We start from the raw sequence: 16162 nt of genomic DNA on the forward strand, positions 1-16162 counted from the left end.
GCAGCAGCTGGGTGGGTGGGGTGGAAGGCTTACCATATTTTATGATCGTACAAGTCTATCTGCTAGAAACCGGCATGGCCCATGTAAAACTTTGTCTATGTACAAGTTCTAAATGTTTCCTCCTAAAGCTACATAGAACCTGGACTCAGGATCATACTTGTAGAAAACCCACTCCGCAAGCACCTCAGGCCTGGGGTCCTGGTCTCCCGGGCCAGGGCTTGGGGGGAGAGGACAGAGCCTCCTTTAAGTATAGAAGCTGGGACTCTTCACCGATCCCAGTTTGGTGGCGAGCCCGAAAGGGTCCATGCTATCTGTTTTCAGGGGCAGAAAGAAATCAGGCTTCAGGGGTTCCTGGAGGTCTTCAGGTTCGGCCGGGATGGTGGACAGCATGGGCAGGAAGTGAGACAGCGGCAGGAAGCCCCTGCTTTTGAACAGCTGCCTCTGCCTGGAGCTGCTCAGAGAGACCGGGAGATGGTGCTTCCTGGACCAGTACACGTTGTAGCCGTCAGGACGGATCTCCTCCTCGAAAGCGCAGTCCTCGGCTGAGTACTGGGTCTGCGAAGCAAAGACAGCCCGTGAGCCTCAGTCGGGGCCCCCCCAGGCTGGGGGACCAGCAGAGGCAGCTGGACGACCAGTCGCAGGCGAGCAGGCGTCCACGCCATTGGCTAACGGCCCACGCCATCAGCCAAGGATGTGTGCCAGTTTATACAGCATGGAGGTGTATAAAGCTCATATATAAACACATATATATTTAGTATAATGTTATATATACACACACATAAAATGCAAAGCATGTGTTATATTAATATACCATTAGATATTACATCATATTAACATATGTTATAACATAAATTATATAACACTAAATACACGTTAGACATTAAACATATATACTAAACACATACGTTAGCATTGCAGGCGGATTCTTTACCGGCTAAGCCACAAGGGAAACCCCAAAATATATATAGGTACTTATATATTTAGTATGAAAGCTTTTTGTTATATATTAATATACTCATTAGATACACATCACATTGAATTCACATGTAAATAGTAATGTCACAGAAAATACATGTGCAACGTTAAACATATACTCAACATATTAGACAGAAATATATATATGTACTTCGTATGCCTCTATACTTTATAACCTTCAACTATACACACATACTTCAGGTGGACTTCATGCGTTCTGTGTATATTCTCAGTCTCTATACACAGCTCACATAGATCCTTTGTGTTTTTTCACTGCGTCACATCACCTCACTTTTTAAACTTGGTCTTGTTCTGAGCAACATCCATAAAGTCACGGCCTTGACAAGCATGCATGCTTCCCTCCCCAACATTAAATATATAATTATTGCCATGAAGAAGTCCCTTGTATTCCACAGGCAGTTTGGGAACCACTGCTAACTAGGTTACCCTTTTAGAATCAGTCTTTTAATTAAGAATCACGAGTAATCCAATCTGGAGCCCAGATGAAAGCATCTATTTCCCATTTAGACCCAAATGACTGTAGTCCTGAGCCTTTTTGTCTGCAGCTCTGGTAAGAGAAACCTCAGTCCCTCTGGCTCCTTTATTCAGTAGCTGCCCTCCAGGCAGCCTGCCAGGATCATGGAGATAAAGGCAGCCCCCTCCCCCTAGGCCAGGAGGAAGCCTGCACCCCGTGGGTGGCCACAAAGTCGGAAGGCAGAACATTCAGAGTGAGCCGGTGGCGTCCCAAATGTAGAGGGTCAGTTTGTCTTCAAGACCCAAGAGCACAGCCAAAGGCGGGGAGCCAAGAGGGCTCGGCCATAAACTGCCCTGGGAGGCACCCAGTCTCATTTCTGCCCAGGCCTACAAAGGTCGCTTCACTGCAGGTGAGCTTAGATAAGGCCCTGATAAGGCCTGCATCCAATGAAGCAATATGCCCAGCTCCCGTGCGGGGGAATAAGGCCACCAGACCGAGGGGAGAAATGCAAATTGATAAACAAGGGAATTAAAATCAAATAGAGTGACTATTTTCACTCTTCTGGTTCTTGAGGAGAAACTGACATCTCATTTGCCAAAGAGAGAATGAAACGGACTTCAAGTTTCTGGGAGGATGTGGAATTGTTTATTTTTTTTAATCTTCAAGTTTTGCTAAACAGTGACCACAGTACCTAGAGGCAGAACAGGATTTTAGTTGAGGGACCCTCAGTTTGGATTAGAATGATGATGGGTTAGACCCAGCTGCCCCTGTGGGGGGTGTGTGTGTGTGTGTGTGTGTGTGTGTGTGTAGCTCTGTCGCTGAAGCCCCCACCACCCCTAAGTAAACCTCACATGGGTTGCAGCTGCCGGGACTCGGAGTGGCTTTGGGTTTCAGCTTTCTTTGCCTCCTTTCACGCGGGATGTCATAAAACCTGAGGCAGGTTTATCTATCTCTGGATAAACAGAATAAAGGGGCACCAGAGCCACAAAAAAAAACACTGAGACACTAAAGAGATCTGAGCTGCGGAAAGGAGGGCATCCCTGGAGGGCCGGCGCCCTTCCCTCCCCCTGCTGCCCCCTGGCCTCTGTCCCTCCATCGGAGCCCCGGCCCAGCAGGGCTGCACTGAGGCCCTGCGCCAGGCCGGGACCTCACACAGCCTCCGCTGCGCGCCCGGGGGGCTCAGGTTCCCTTTGAACTCTCAGCCTTTGTTCCGGCGACCAGAGAGCCAGCATCTGCACACTTCCTGCCCCCAGACGTCTCTGGCTACCTGGGCCTGCCCTCCCACCGCCACCCAAAGAGGCCTCTGCCAACACAGGTGAGCCCGACAGGATGAGTGCGGCCACGAAAATAGGACCCCAACGCGGCTGCAAATAATCTATTTTTTAGCGGGTAAAAATTAATTTTAAAAAGCCTCTTCAATCCCAAGTGTAACTTTTCTTCGGACTTAAAAAAAAAAAAATCCAAGTTGTGGATACACCCTTTTTCTTTTTTTCCTCCCCAGCCACCCCCTCCCCACCCACCACTTAAAAAAACAAAAAAAAACTACTGCAAGGAGAGGGGGTAAGGTGAGCGCCACGCGCGCACAGGGCGAAGCCGAAAACGCCCACGGTGGGTTCCCCGTTTAATATCAAAGCGCCGACTTCCTCCGTCAACTGGACCTGCCTCTAGTTCAGGGGTAATGCAAAGGCGGGGCCTCACCCGTTCTCCATAAACTTACAAATTAGAAAGTGGGACCGAAGAGTAATCCGGCCCTCGCCGCCTTCCCCTCCTAGTTCCACACCGGCCCGGACAGAGCAAACAAGGAAACTGAACGTGGCCCTGCGCGCCCCCCTGGCCCGCAGGCTCGCGCTCCCGCGCGTCCAGACGGACCGAGACACCTACCAGCCCTTGCATCTTGCCGTCGGCGTCCATGCAGAGGAACAGCACGCTGCGCTCGCCCTTGATGGCCACGGTGCTCAGAGCGACCGCCCTGATCTCCATCAAACCTGGGCGGGAAAACAGCACAAAACTGCAGCCGGGACCCGCGCGGCCCACAACTCCTGAAAGTGGTTGGTGGGTGTACAGGCCCGTCCTCCCCAAGCCCCCAGCCCCTCTCCCTGTCTGGAGGCTCGGGATGGGAGTGCAACGCCCAGGTGCCAAGACCTGGAGTTTCCCGGAATGGGGGTGGGGGTGGGGGGGCGGTCCGCGGAAGCCGAAGTGGGGGAAGGGGAGGGGAGCGCATCGGTGCAGTAGGTCCACGCACCCAGTGCCCTCTCCCCCAGCTCCTCCCGCAGTCGGGGGGGGGGTGGGGTCGGGGAGGGAGTAGATCGCTAAGAGCCAAGAGCCGGGGTGCCGGGAGCGAGAAGGGGGCAAAGGGAAGAAGGGGCGCTGTGACGGGTGGGGGCCCGGCGGGCACTCACTGTGCGCGCTCTGGACCTGCGCGCAGTCCACGGCGCCGTCGGAGTGGATGCGCAGAAAGCAGCTGTAGAGGCCCTGAGGGCCCGCGGTATACAGGTGCCGCAGGCGAACCGACTCGCCCCAGCCGTAGTGCACGTGCGGCCCCGCATCCGAGAAGGCCAGGGGGCGCCCGGCTGCGGCCAGCCAGAGGCCGGCCAGTACCAGGGCGCGGGCCACGGCGCACCGGCTCGGAGCGCTCCGCATGGCACCTCCCTCGGGCTCGGAGCTCTGCGCGCAGATCTGGTGGTGAGGGTGCGGGAGGCTGGGCGGCGGCCCCGAGGCCCTGCGGGACGGAGCGTGAGGAGGCGGGGTGGCCGTGCCCTTGAGACAGGAGACCGCTGCACGCGCTGGGCACCTGGGCACCTCTCCAGCTCCGACGGCGCGGCGGCTGGCGGCTGGCGGCCTGCGACCTTATATAGCGCGTCTGCCCGCGATGCGAAGCCCTTATCGGGATTGCATCAGCCCTCCGCCCCTCGCACACACCCACTCACACCCCGCCCCCCGACCCAGCCTTTCCCTGGGCCCCGCCCGGGTGACCCCGCCCAGATCTGGAAGAGAAGGAGGCCCTCTTTCGCTGGAAACTTCGCAGCTCCTCCCGGAGGCGCTGGGGCGAGGCCAGGTCGCTCCCGTCTGGGCGAGTTTGATTGTGTAAAGAAATGAAGGAGACGGCGGAGCCCACCATCACCCCCGCGCCCAGGCCACTGGCTTCAACCCCCTTCCCCCGGGAATGCACTAGTCTCCGGGCGCTGGCCGGGGCTGCGCGGAGCCGGGGTCCCGACATCAAAGACTGGGGCGCGGGACACTGAGCTTTGCATCCTTCACTCCCGGTGGGGAAAACCCCGCCTCGGCTTTGGGGCCCCCTCCCCTACAATCCACATCCACTCGCTCACGCCACGATCCCAGCCCTCAAAGCCCCGGGGGTAGAGGGGTCCACTGGAATTTATTTTCCCCTTGCAGCTCAGAGCCTCTCACGTTCTCCGGCTTTATGTTCTTCAGATTCCTGCCTGGCCCCCCGTTCCACGCCAGTACTTTGTCCCCCGGCTTGCCCAGGCGCGACCTGGGCTCTCGGAGGAACAATAGGGTCGCGCGGGCGAGCGCTAGATGGCGCTTCAGCCCAGGTATCGGCCGGGCCCGGCCCGCGGAGGTCCCTGGACCCGAAGCCTGGGAGGAGGGCGCCTGGAGTGGGGCAGGGTGGGCTTGCAAGCTGCAGAAGGGGAAACTGACTTTCCAGGGCGCGTAGCGCAGGGAAGCTCCTCTGTTTTTGCTGTGTCTTTCGTCGTGGGTGCTGTCCTTGGGTCCCTGAGAGTTTCTCCAGGGGCTGGGCGTGCAGTTCGCGGGGCGGGGGGCGGGCAGGAACAGGGGAGCTCCTTACCTGGTGGGGAGGGGCAGAGCGGCAGTGGTGGGCGCTGCTTGCGGAGAGGGGGGCGTGTAAGGGGGGGAGAGGCACCAGTTGGGGAAACGGGAGCCACCCAGTGAAGTGGCTCCCCCCCATCCCCGACCCCACAAACCGGATGGCTTTTCTGATGAGGCTCAGAAAAAGACCACATCCGGAGAATGCTCCTGGGGGAAAGAGAGGGGTCCTTCTAGGGACCAGTGTTTGGCTCAACACTGGTTCTTTCTCATTATTCCTCCAACCACCTGCCCCTCAACTCCAGGATGTGGGGCTCCAAGGAGCCTGGTTTGGGGGGAAAGCCACACTGGCTGAGCCCAGGGGCGCTGGGGGAGGGCCCACGATGGAGACAGGGAGAGAAAGCCATGCCAGGCCTGATGAATTTCAATGAGTAAAGACCACGTTCATACCCCAGCCAGTGACTGGCGTTAATGACGGAGCGCGCAGAAAATGTCACCAGGAAAGTCTTTACAAAAAAAGACATCATCTCGAAAGCTTTATGGGCCAGGGACCCCCACGCTGAGTGTCTTGGTTCAGAAAGCCGGGGCTTCTGTTAAATCTAATTACTTCCCCCCTGTGGCTTTAAATAGACAGCGGCTCCTATTAAACTTAATTACCCTCCCCTGCAGCTTTCCTTGTAAAGACCCTGGATAAATGCAGGGCATTGAAGAGGATGGCAGAGGGTGCACTGGGGGCCATGCCCCAAATCTGGCTGGGGGAGGAGGGGAGGTGGCCTCTGGTTCCACCCCCAACGGCTCTGCTGCCCCTCCTAAGGCCACGGCAGGCAGAGAGAGGCCTGCCCCCCACCCCCTCGGCCCCACCCAGGAGCGCAGGAAGCTGGGAGAGGCCTGGGCAGCTCCCTGCACCCAGGCCCTGCTCTGAGCATCTTCTGCCCTCCCCCAGTGAACAGTTCTCAGTTCAGTTCAGTTGCGCAGTCATGTCCGATTCTTTGCCACTCCGTGGACTGCAGCACACCAGGGCTCCTTGTCCATCACCAACTCCCGGAGTTTACTCAAACTTGTGTCCATCGAGTTGGTAATGCCAATGAACAGATAGGGGGCCCCAGAGTGACCTGGGGGTGCCCGCCCAGGTAAGAGTGCCAGAGTGACCGAAGGTTTCACAGTATCTAAGTGGTGAACCCAGGCTGTCAGGCTTGTAAATCTAGGTCCAGCTGCATTTCAGGGAGGCTGTGTGGCCTCCTAAAAGGGGCGAGGGTCCCAGGGTCAGACCCTCAGCAGCACGGATCACGTCTGGCTGCTCCCCGGGCAGGTCATGAACCCGCTGGGGCTTCTTGCCTCCTTAAGCCTGCTTCAGCCTCGTCTGGAGTCACACAGGAGAGTGGACAGACAGTGCCTCAGATACAGCTCACAGAGAAGGACAACCATCTGCCCAGGGGCTGCTGCGCACATGGAATGTCGTGGTCAGAGCAGTGCTCGGCAAGTGTTGGTGATTAATCTGTGCTTCATGTGAGGAAACTGAGGCTTACAGACTTGGCCAGGCAGCCAGCGAGGGTTGACACCCCGGGTGGTCGGGCCCCGTGCCTGTGCTGGCTTGCTGGTACCCCTGGTCTGTATCAATCCTAAAGGAAATCAACCCTGAATATTCCCTGGAAGGACTGATACTGAAGCTGAAGCTCCAACACTTTGGAGCCTTTTTCATTAGAAAAGACCCTGATGCTGGGAAAGATTGAAGGCAAAAGGAAAAGGGGGCGACAAAGGATGAGATGGTTAGACAGCATCACCGACTCAGTGGACATGAATCTAAGCAAACTCCAGGAGAGAGTGAAGGACAGGGAGCCTGGCGTGCTGCAACCCATGGGGTCGCGAAGCGTCTGAAACGACTTAGCGGCTGAACAAGTGTGCGCGGTTGGAGGACCCCGGGAAGCGCAGAGGAAAGGCGGCGCTGGTCAGCGGGGGGCGCTGTTGCCCACTGTGGCGCTGTCCAGGTGAAAGCCTGATGGAGGTGAGGACCAACCGGCTGCCAAGCTGCTCACTGCGGACCCCGCCCCCTGCAGCCCCCGGCGTGCTGGGTGGGGCCGGTTTTCAGTGTTCAGGCTGCGTTAGATTTGGTCCAGGTGGCTGAGCCATCTGACTCACCCCGGTGAGAGGAGTGGACAATGCAAGCCAGGTCCAATGCCTGCCATGCCCCCGCCATCGCCACGCAGGGCCCCAGGGGTCTCAGGCTAAGACGGTCAGAAGAGCTTGGCTTGGCGGCTTTGCTCTGGATTTGACGCTAGCTGCCCTTTTTAACCGCCCTTCTCCTGGGGTCTCCCCTCTTCATCTGAGCTTGTTGGTTTTGTTCTTCTCATGGTGGTCAGTTTCCATTGTTTCTAAACCCACATCCCAACAGCTACAAAGATCTCTTTTAGCTTGGCTTCCAGGCTTTGCATTGTAAAAGTAATCCCTTTTCTTTTCACTTTTCGGTTAGAAATTTACGTTACAATGTCCGACATGCCTTCTTAAATACACAAGCACGTCTCTGCTCATCCCAAACCCCTCCTCCCACTCCTTGGAGGAGAAGTACTTTGTAATTATGTAAACTTCTGGATGTTGGTAAGAAAAAAAAAAAGAAAGAAAGAAAGAAAATCTTCATCAGTAAAAAATAAACACTTAGGGGACAGAAAAAATGGTGAGGTCTTGGATGGGGGTGGAGGGGGACAAGCCACACAATGAGTTCTGGACCTCCCTGAGACTGGAACTCTGGGTAGGGTAGGGGGCATCTGAGTCTTAGCCTGTGATATTTTTGCTAGAATCTACCCAGGTGGCGCTAGTGGTAAAGAATCCCTCTGCCAATGCAGGACTTAGGTTCAGCCCCTGGGTTGGGAAGATTCCCTGAAGGAGGGTGTGGTAACCCACTCCAGTATTCTTGCCTAGAAAATCCGCATGGACAGAGGAGCCTGGTGAGCTACAGTTCATAGGGTTGCAAAGAGTCAGACACGACTGACTGAGCGACTTAGCACGAACGCACTGGGACATGCACCCTTTTCCCCAAAGTGTTCTTAAAGTCCATTTTCCCCCTGTTAGGATCATTATTCTAGAAAGAGGGCTCCCCGCTAGGCCAGAAAAGGGAGGTCTTCTGTGAGCCTCAGTTTCCTTATCTGTGAAACAGGAAAAGGAATGCTGCATATTTACAGAGCATCCACCTGGCGAATGAAGGTGTGTGACAGACGGCTTATCTTTGCCAGGCTTATTATTTATTTTAAGCTGTGACAGTAACACTAAAGAGACCCATCTAACCTCCAGTGACAAACCTGGCTGCGGGTGCCCGAGGCAGGAGAGGACGTGGATCTGCTGGAAGGGAGGCCTTCTGGAACGACAGGACAGGCAGTGACGTTTGTCCAAACTAGGCGACAACTTATTTTAAATTAAGCCTCAATATGGTTGATATTTAACATTTTCATTGCAAAAATAGGCCTTGTTCCTGGTAGAAATTTTGGAAAACACAGCAAAGCACAAAGGAAAATTTTGAAACCTGGCATATCATGACCCCATTCTGAGTCACCATTTTTAATTGGGTGAATTTCTTCCTCAGACTTTTGAACGTGTATACGTATCTTTTTCTTTCTACTTTAAAGTATTTGAATTGTATCCTCCTGTTACCAACTTGTGATCCAACTGTGTGGAACACAACAAACTGTGGAAAATTCTTCAAGCGATGGGAATACCAGACCATCTTACCTGCCTCCTGAGAAATCTGTATGCAGGTCAAGAAGCAACAGTTAGAGCTGGACATGGAACAACAGACTGGTTCCAAACCGGAAAGAAGTACGTCCAGGCTGTATATTGTTACCCTGCTTATTTAACTTATATGCAGAGTACATCATGTGAAATACTGGGCTGGAGGAAGCACAAGCTGGAATTAAGATTGCCGGGAGAAATATCAGTAACCTCAGATATGCAGATGACACCACCCTAATGGCAGAAAGCAAAGAGGAGCTAAAGAGCCTCTTATTGAAAACGAAAGAGGAAAGTGAAAAAGCTGGCTTAAAACTCAACATTCAGAAAACGAAGATCATGGCATCTGGTCCCATCACTTCATGGCAAATAGATGGGGAAACAATGGGAAAAGTGAGCATCTTTATTTTCTTGGCTCCAAAATCACTGCAGATGGTGACTGCAGCCATGAAATTAAAAGATGCTTGCTCCTTGGAAGGAAAGTTATGACCAACCTAGACAGCGTATTTAAAAAGCAGAGACATTACTTTGCCAGCAAAGGTCCATGTAGTCAAAGCTATGGTTTTTCCAGTAGTCATGTATGGATGTGAGAGTTGGACTATAAAGAAAGCTGAGGGCCGAAGAATTAATGCTTTTGAACTGTGGTGTTGGAGAAGACTCTTGAGAGACCCTTGGACTGCAAGGAGATCCAACCAGTCAGTCCTAGAGGAAATCAGTCCTGAATATTCGTTGGAAGCTGAAACTGAACTGAAGCTGAAACTCCAATACTTTGGCCACCTGATGCGAAGAACTGATTCACTGGAAAAGACCCTGATGCTGGGAAAGAGTGAAGGCAGGAGGAGAAGGGGGCGACAGAGGATGAGACGGTTGGATGATATCACCGACTCGATGGACATGAGTTTGAGCTTGCTCTGGGAGTTGGTGATGGACAGGGAGGCCTGGCGTGCTGCAGTCTACGTGGTTGCAAAGAGTCGGACACGACTGAGCAACTGAACTGAACTGTTACCAACTTGGGCTTCTAGGTGGCGCTAGTGGTAAAGAATCCCCCTGCCAAGGCAGGGGACCCAAGAGACTTGGGTTTGATCCCTGGGTCAGGAAGGTCCGGCAGGAGGAGGGCACGGCAACCCATGCCCTATTCTTGCCTGGAGAATCCCATGGACAGAAAGCCTGGTGGGCTACAGTCCACAGGGTGGAAAAGAGTCAGATAGGACTGAAGCAACCTAGCATGCACGCACGCACATTACCAGCTTACTGTAAACATCTCCCATGGCATTTCATGGCCTTCTGCACATGGCATCTCTCGGTGCCCGTAAACCCAAGTGGGATGATACCCCAGGGCGTGAGGTCCTTCCCCTGTTGCTGTCTGTTTAGCTTGTTCCTATTTCCCTGCCCACATCACACAGGGGAAGACCTCCGTGGAGGCATATCTCACACCTGTCCACTCTCGGAAGGGGAATCACTGGACTTTGTTCCCAGTGGATCCTGTCAGCATGAGGCCACTAGGTCAGCGCAGGCTGTGGGGACTTTCTCCTGGAATTAAGGAACTACTCTGCTCTGTGCACGCTGAGGGAGGTACACCTTCCTCCAGACACCATCGGGGCCAATCTGTTCTTTGCTTTTTTTAAAAAAAATGTATCTATTTTTGTTGTTGTTGTTGAGGTATAGTTGACTTACAGTGTTTCTGGTGCACAGCGAGGTGATTCAGTGGTACCTATATACATACGTTATTTTAAAAATCATTTTCCATGATAGGTTATTATAAGATATTGACTACAGTTCTCTGTGCTCTATAGTAAACCTTTGCTGCTCATTGCATATCTATTTTTTACATTGAAATCTAGCATTCTATTCATACTAAGTCAAGCAAGTGGAATCAAAATGTCATAATTTTTTTAGTTAGGCAGAAATTCATCAGTTCAGTTCAGTTGCTCAGTTGTGTCCAACTCTTTGTGACCCCATGGACTGCAGCACGCCAGGCCTCCCTGTCCATCACCAACTCCCAGAGTTTACTCAAACTCATGTCCATTGAGTCGGTGATGCCATCCAACCATCTCATCCTCTGTCGTCCCCTTCTCCTCCTGCCTTTAGTCTTTCCCAGCATCAGTGTCTTTGCCAGTGAGTCAGTTCTTCACATCAAGTGGCCAAAGTATTGGAATTTCAGCTTCAGCTGAAAATTCATAAGTGTTCTATTTTTGGCCATACCACGCAGCGTGTGGGTTCTTAGTTCCCCAACCAGGGATGGAACCTGTGGCCGCTGTATTAGGTGCACAGAGTCTTAACCACTGAAGCGCCAGAGGGTTCCCCACTGGGTGAGTCTGACACTGTGTTTAAGTCGCGGCCACCACCAGTGGTCACCGGGATTGGCAGCCTCTCTTGCTGTTGATTCAGATGCTCACTCTCTCTTACCCTCACCCCCAGGGCTTGAGACCCACTAGCCGACCAGCTCCACTCCCCTACCCCGTGTCAAGTGGGGCCTGGGTGTGGTTGCGCCTTACTTTTGTCATTTGCAAGAACAGGAGGGGGCAGGTTTTTCCTGGAATGGATGAATTCCTGCCTGTTTGGCCGTAGAGGTGATTTCTGCCTGAAAATTCTATTTTCTCACTGCCTCTATCATCAAAACAGAAATGTGTTCCAGTGGAAAAGATTTTGACCCATCAGCGTAGAGATGTAAAAATGCACAGTGCCGTAAATGTGACCCAGTGAAAGAGAGAGTAGCCTGATGAGAAAACAGCAACCGTGCTAGTTCTGATGGCCTGAAGATAAAGTTGAAATACTGAAATTAGAAAGTACCGGGACCCCAGGCTGCCAACCCAGCGTCCACCAGTTGACTGTCCTTCAGACTTGATACACAAAATAGTTTTTTTGGGGGGGGGACTTTCTCCAGAACAGCAACAACAGATGCATTTTCTCTTCTTGCTTCCAAAGGTTGTGGGAAATCCTGAGAGATGCACAGCCAGCCCAGTTTGTTGAATGCCTGTCATATACCATAGCCTTGACTAGACGGACCTTTGTTGAGACATTACTTTGCCAACAAAGGTCTGTCTAGTCAAGGCTATGGTTTTTCCAGTGGTCATGTATGGATGTGAGAGCTGGACTATAAAGAAAGCTGAGCACAGAAGAATTTATGCTTTTGAACTGTGGTGTTGGAGAAGACTTGAGAGTCCCTTGGACAGCAAGGAGATCCAACCAGTCCATCCTAAAGAAGATCAGTCCTGGGTGTTCATTGGAAGCACTGATGTTGAAGCTGAAACTCCAAATCTTTGGCCACCTCATGAGAAGAGCTGACTCATTTGAAAAGACCCTGATGTTGGGAAAGATTGAGGGCTGGAGGAAAAGGGGACAACAGAGGATGAGATGGTTGGATGGCATCACCGACTCAATGGGCATGAGTTTGGGTAAACTCCAGGAGTTGGTGATGGACAGGGGAGCCTGGTGTGCTGCAGTTCACGGAGTCACAGAGTCAGACACAACTAAGCGACTGAACTGAATTGAGCTGAACTGCTGGTTTTGGTGATGCCAGTGATGGTGATCCTGGTGATGGGATGAGGACGGGACTGGGGGTGGCAGGCACTTGGTAAACGCTTGGTACCTGCCAGCAAGTGTGCTGGGCGCTTTATGTTCTCACCTTTAATTTTCACAGCGCCCATCATGTTTTCATTGGCATGTGGTTGCTTTACAATGTGTTTACTTCAAATATATGGCAAAGGGATTCAGTTATACGTATACATTTTTCTATTCTGTTTTGGATTCTTTTCCCATATAGGTTGTTACAGAGTACTGAGTGCCCTGGGTTATACTGTGGGTCCTGGGTGATTATTTCATGACAGTGGTGTATATATATGTTAATCCCAAACTCCTAATGTATCCTCCCCAGCCTCTTCCCCTTGGATAGCCATGCATTTGTTTTCTGTGTCTGCAAGTCTATTTCTGATTTGTAGACAAGTTCATTTGTATCATTGGTTTTAGATTCCACATATAAGAGCTATCATTTGACACTTGTCTTCCTCTGACTCCCTTTGCTTCATGTGATCATTTCTGGGTCCATGAATGTTGCTGCAAATGACATTATTTCATTCTTCTTTATAGCTATGTAATATTCTTTTCTATACACACACACACACATATATCACATCTTTTTAATCCATTCATTTGCCACTGGACACTTAGGTTGCTTCCATGTCTTGGCACTTACGAATACAAAGGACCCATTTTAAAGATGTGGAAAGTGGGACTCAGAAAGTCGTTTGCCCAGAGACACAAATAATAAACAGCAGAATTTGGATTTGAATCCAGCGCTGTCTGAACTCAAGTTATAAAACTCTTAATTGTTCCACTCTCTTTTTGAAGAACAGAAAGAAGGGAAACCCAGAAGCAGACTCTCAGGAAGTTGAGAGGCCCGCCCAAATTCAGAGTCTGGGCCAGGGCCAGGACCCTGCCTGGCGATTCCTTAGCCTATCACTTGTCTGGCTGTTTTCTGAGAGTGGTCGTCTGAGCCCCTGGGTTGATTCCAGGCAGGAGAAGCAAGAGAGACCCCGCCACCCTTCAGAGTGGCCCCAGCTCAGTCACCCCTGGGCCTTGGGGTCACTGCAGCTCTGTCTCTGCCCCCTCCTGGACACGGCTCCTTGGACCTTGTGCAGAATCCGACACGAAGTCGGTGGTCAAGAAATATCACTCAAATCATTTTCAGGAGCCACGAGGTGTTCACGTGGGCCGTGAATTCACCGGATTGGACTGTTTGTCTATCCTTTCCTTGTTCAGTCCGTCCATCCTTCCTTCCGCCCTTCCCTGGCTTTCATCACCCTGTCGGTTTTTCATTCATCCGCCAGCCCTTCTGAGCATTTCTGCTGGGTCAGACCCCCTGCGTCAGACCCTCTTCCTGCCCTACCGTTCCCTGGAGTCGGGGCTTCCCCCACAGCTGGGGGTGTGCTCGGGGCATCCTGAGATGCAGGCAGGGAGGCATTTCAGGGTTGGCATTCCAGCCACAGGGTGGTTTGGGCCCGCCGGGTAGCGTAAATGAGAACTTTCTCAGAAGTCCGAAGCAGGGTAGCCCCCGTACCGTAACTACATTTCGGAGAGCACTGTGGACTCTGAGATGTCCGCTGTCGTGTTCATCATGGCCCGAGGAATGCTGGAATTCCTCCTGGAGATGAGCTGATAAGGAGAGAAGCCCGCCTGTGTTACAGGGAGGAGGAATGGCGACTTTACCCGAACCCAAATCTCTTATGTCTCCTGCCTTAGCGGACAGGTTCTTTACCACTAGCACCACCTGAGAAGCCCAGATATACGTGTACGTATAGCTGAATCATTTTGCTGTACCGGAAACTAACATAACATTGTGACTCAACTATACTTCAATATAAAATAAAAATCTTTTCAATGAAAAGTCTTAAACCGTCAGAATAAGGTAAACTGCTCTAAAGGACATTCCTGAGACCAGTGGAGAACGTGAACATGGACCGTCTGTTGGTTAACCGTCTGTGATGGTTCAATTTCCTGGGTTTGCTCGTTGTCTTGTGGTTCTGTAGGAAATGTCTTGGCTTGCGAAGTATTTAGAAATAAAAGTGTCACGTCCACAGCTAACTTTCATATGATTCAGAAAAACATGTGTGCAGGAGAGTAAGGAGGCACTTCCCAGGTGGCTCAGCTCTAAAGAATCGGCCTGCAAGGCAGGAGATGTGGGTTCGATCCCTGGGTGGGAAGATCCCCTGGAGGAGGGCATGGCAACCCACTCCAGTATTCTCACCTGGGAAAGCCTATGGACAGAGGAGCCTGGCAGGGTACAGTCCGTGGGGTCACAAAGAGTCGGACACACACACAGGAGAGTAAGGGCACAAACAGGGCAGACACCAGTAACTGTGGAGGAAGCGGGGAATGGTGGTTTCTGATGCTGTTCGGGAAACTTCTCTGGAGGTTTGGAATTTTTCAAAACTAAACATAGAGTGGGAAGCCCCACCCACCTGCCTGGAACCCACTCATAGCTTCTCATCCACCCAGTGACTGACCCACTGAGGAGGGGTTCCCAGCTCCCAGCCAGGTTTCCAGACTGCAGCAAGAGTGCTGTGATTCCCCATGATTGCTATCATCACACCATTTTTCCAGAGCGGGAACCAGGTCCAGGAGGCCACGTGGCTGACCCATGGTACCATGAGTGGCGCAGCACCAAGAGGGGGTGGAGAAGCTGAGCTATTTTGGGTCCTCCAGGGGCGTGTCTCCTGGATGAACGGGAGTCACGTTGCCTCCCTGATGTCACAGGACATATTTTCCGAGGCAGCCGTCCCCTGGGCACTGACCCCAAAGGCTCTCCCATCCTCAGAGGCTCTTCCCCACCCCTCCCTGCTGGCAGAGAGTGGCTCGGCCTGGCTTCCGTCGGGAGCTCCTTTTCGCTCATAAGCAATGCTGGTTTTTCTGTTTGCTTGCTTGTTTGGCTGCGCTGGGTCTTAGCTGCTGCACTCGGGACCTCGGATCTTCATCTCGGCATGTGGGCTCTAGTTCCCTGACCAGGGATGGGGCCCCAGCATCCTGCATTGGGAGTGTGAAGTGTTAGCCCCTAGACCACCAGGGAAGTCCCTGCGATGCTGTTTTTAAAAGTGGGAAGCCATGTCTACAGACGTGGGGGCTGGGTCTCATTCCATAGTGGGGAGTCAGCCCTCTCTTTGAAGGGGTTATCTAAGAGGCAATCCCAAGCCTAGAAAACAGGGAACAGCCATTTTGGGAATCGGAAGGTGGTGAGAAGTCCAGCTTCAACCCAATGTTCCAGAGCATTCTGCACCGTTTATTACTGATGGTTGTCACTGTGGAGCTGAGTCCAGGCTTTGGGCCAGACACCGTGTGCATGCCGGTGTGTGCGAGTGTGCATGAAGGCGTGCACTCGTGTGCTTGTGCGTGTACCTACATATGTGTGTGTGTGTGTGTGCATATGCCCCTGGGACCCGTGGCTCTGGCCGTGGCCCCCCCGGGGGTACCGTCCCCATTTCACAGCTGAGGAGATGGAGCTCAGAAAGGACCCTCGCCTCCTTTACAGGACTTACAGTACTCCTCACAAAGGATGGTTTTGGCCGTTGGTTCCATATCTCCCTCTGCCCGGTGTCTGAGAGCTCCGTGGTGGGGGCACTGGAGGTGTTGGCAGGTACTGAAGCCCCTGGTCCCCATCTGGCCCTGGCGTGCATCTGACCTGATAAATGTCCACTGAGGGAAGGGGGGGAGCCTATGAGA

At 52.6% G+C, this 16162-nt stretch overlaps 1 protein-coding gene across 1 annotated transcript; it reads right to left on the bottom strand.

The window, feature by feature from the left end:
* Window positions 1-243: 243 nt before the first annotated feature.
* On the bottom strand, window positions 244-4667 carry FGF19 (fibroblast growth factor 19). Its single transcript, XM_069565380.1, has 4 exons — window positions 4429-4667; window positions 3850-4169; window positions 3332-3435; window positions 244-555 (listed from the first exon to the last, which is right to left on the bottom strand). The coding sequence occupies exons 1-4, from the start codon at window positions 4665-4667 to the stop codon at window positions 244-246; spliced, it is 975 nt and encodes a 324-aa protein (XP_069421481.1).
* Window positions 4668-16162: the final 11495 nt, after the last annotated feature.

Source organism: Ovis canadensis, chromosome 21, assembly GCF_042477335.2.
Source record: "Ovis canadensis isolate MfBH-ARS-UI-01 breed Bighorn chromosome 21, ARS-UI_OviCan_v2, whole genome shotgun sequence".
In the NCBI taxonomy this organism is placed as follows: domain Eukaryota; kingdom Metazoa; phylum Chordata; class Mammalia; order Artiodactyla; family Bovidae; genus Ovis; species Ovis canadensis.

Coding starts and splice junctions, on each gene's coding strand:
- FGF19 (XM_069565380.1), bottom strand. CDS start 4,667: ATGTCGGGACCCCGGCTCCGCGCAGCCCCGGCCAGCGCCCGGAGACTA. Junction 3,436..3,849: donor GCAGGTCCAGAGCGCGCACA/GTGAGTGCCCGC, acceptor TTTCCCGCCCAG/GTTTGATGGAGATCAGGGCG. Junction 556..3,331: donor ACGGCAAGATGCAAGGGCTG/GTAGGTGTCTCG, acceptor TTTGCTTCGCAG/ACCCAGTACTCAGCCGAGGA.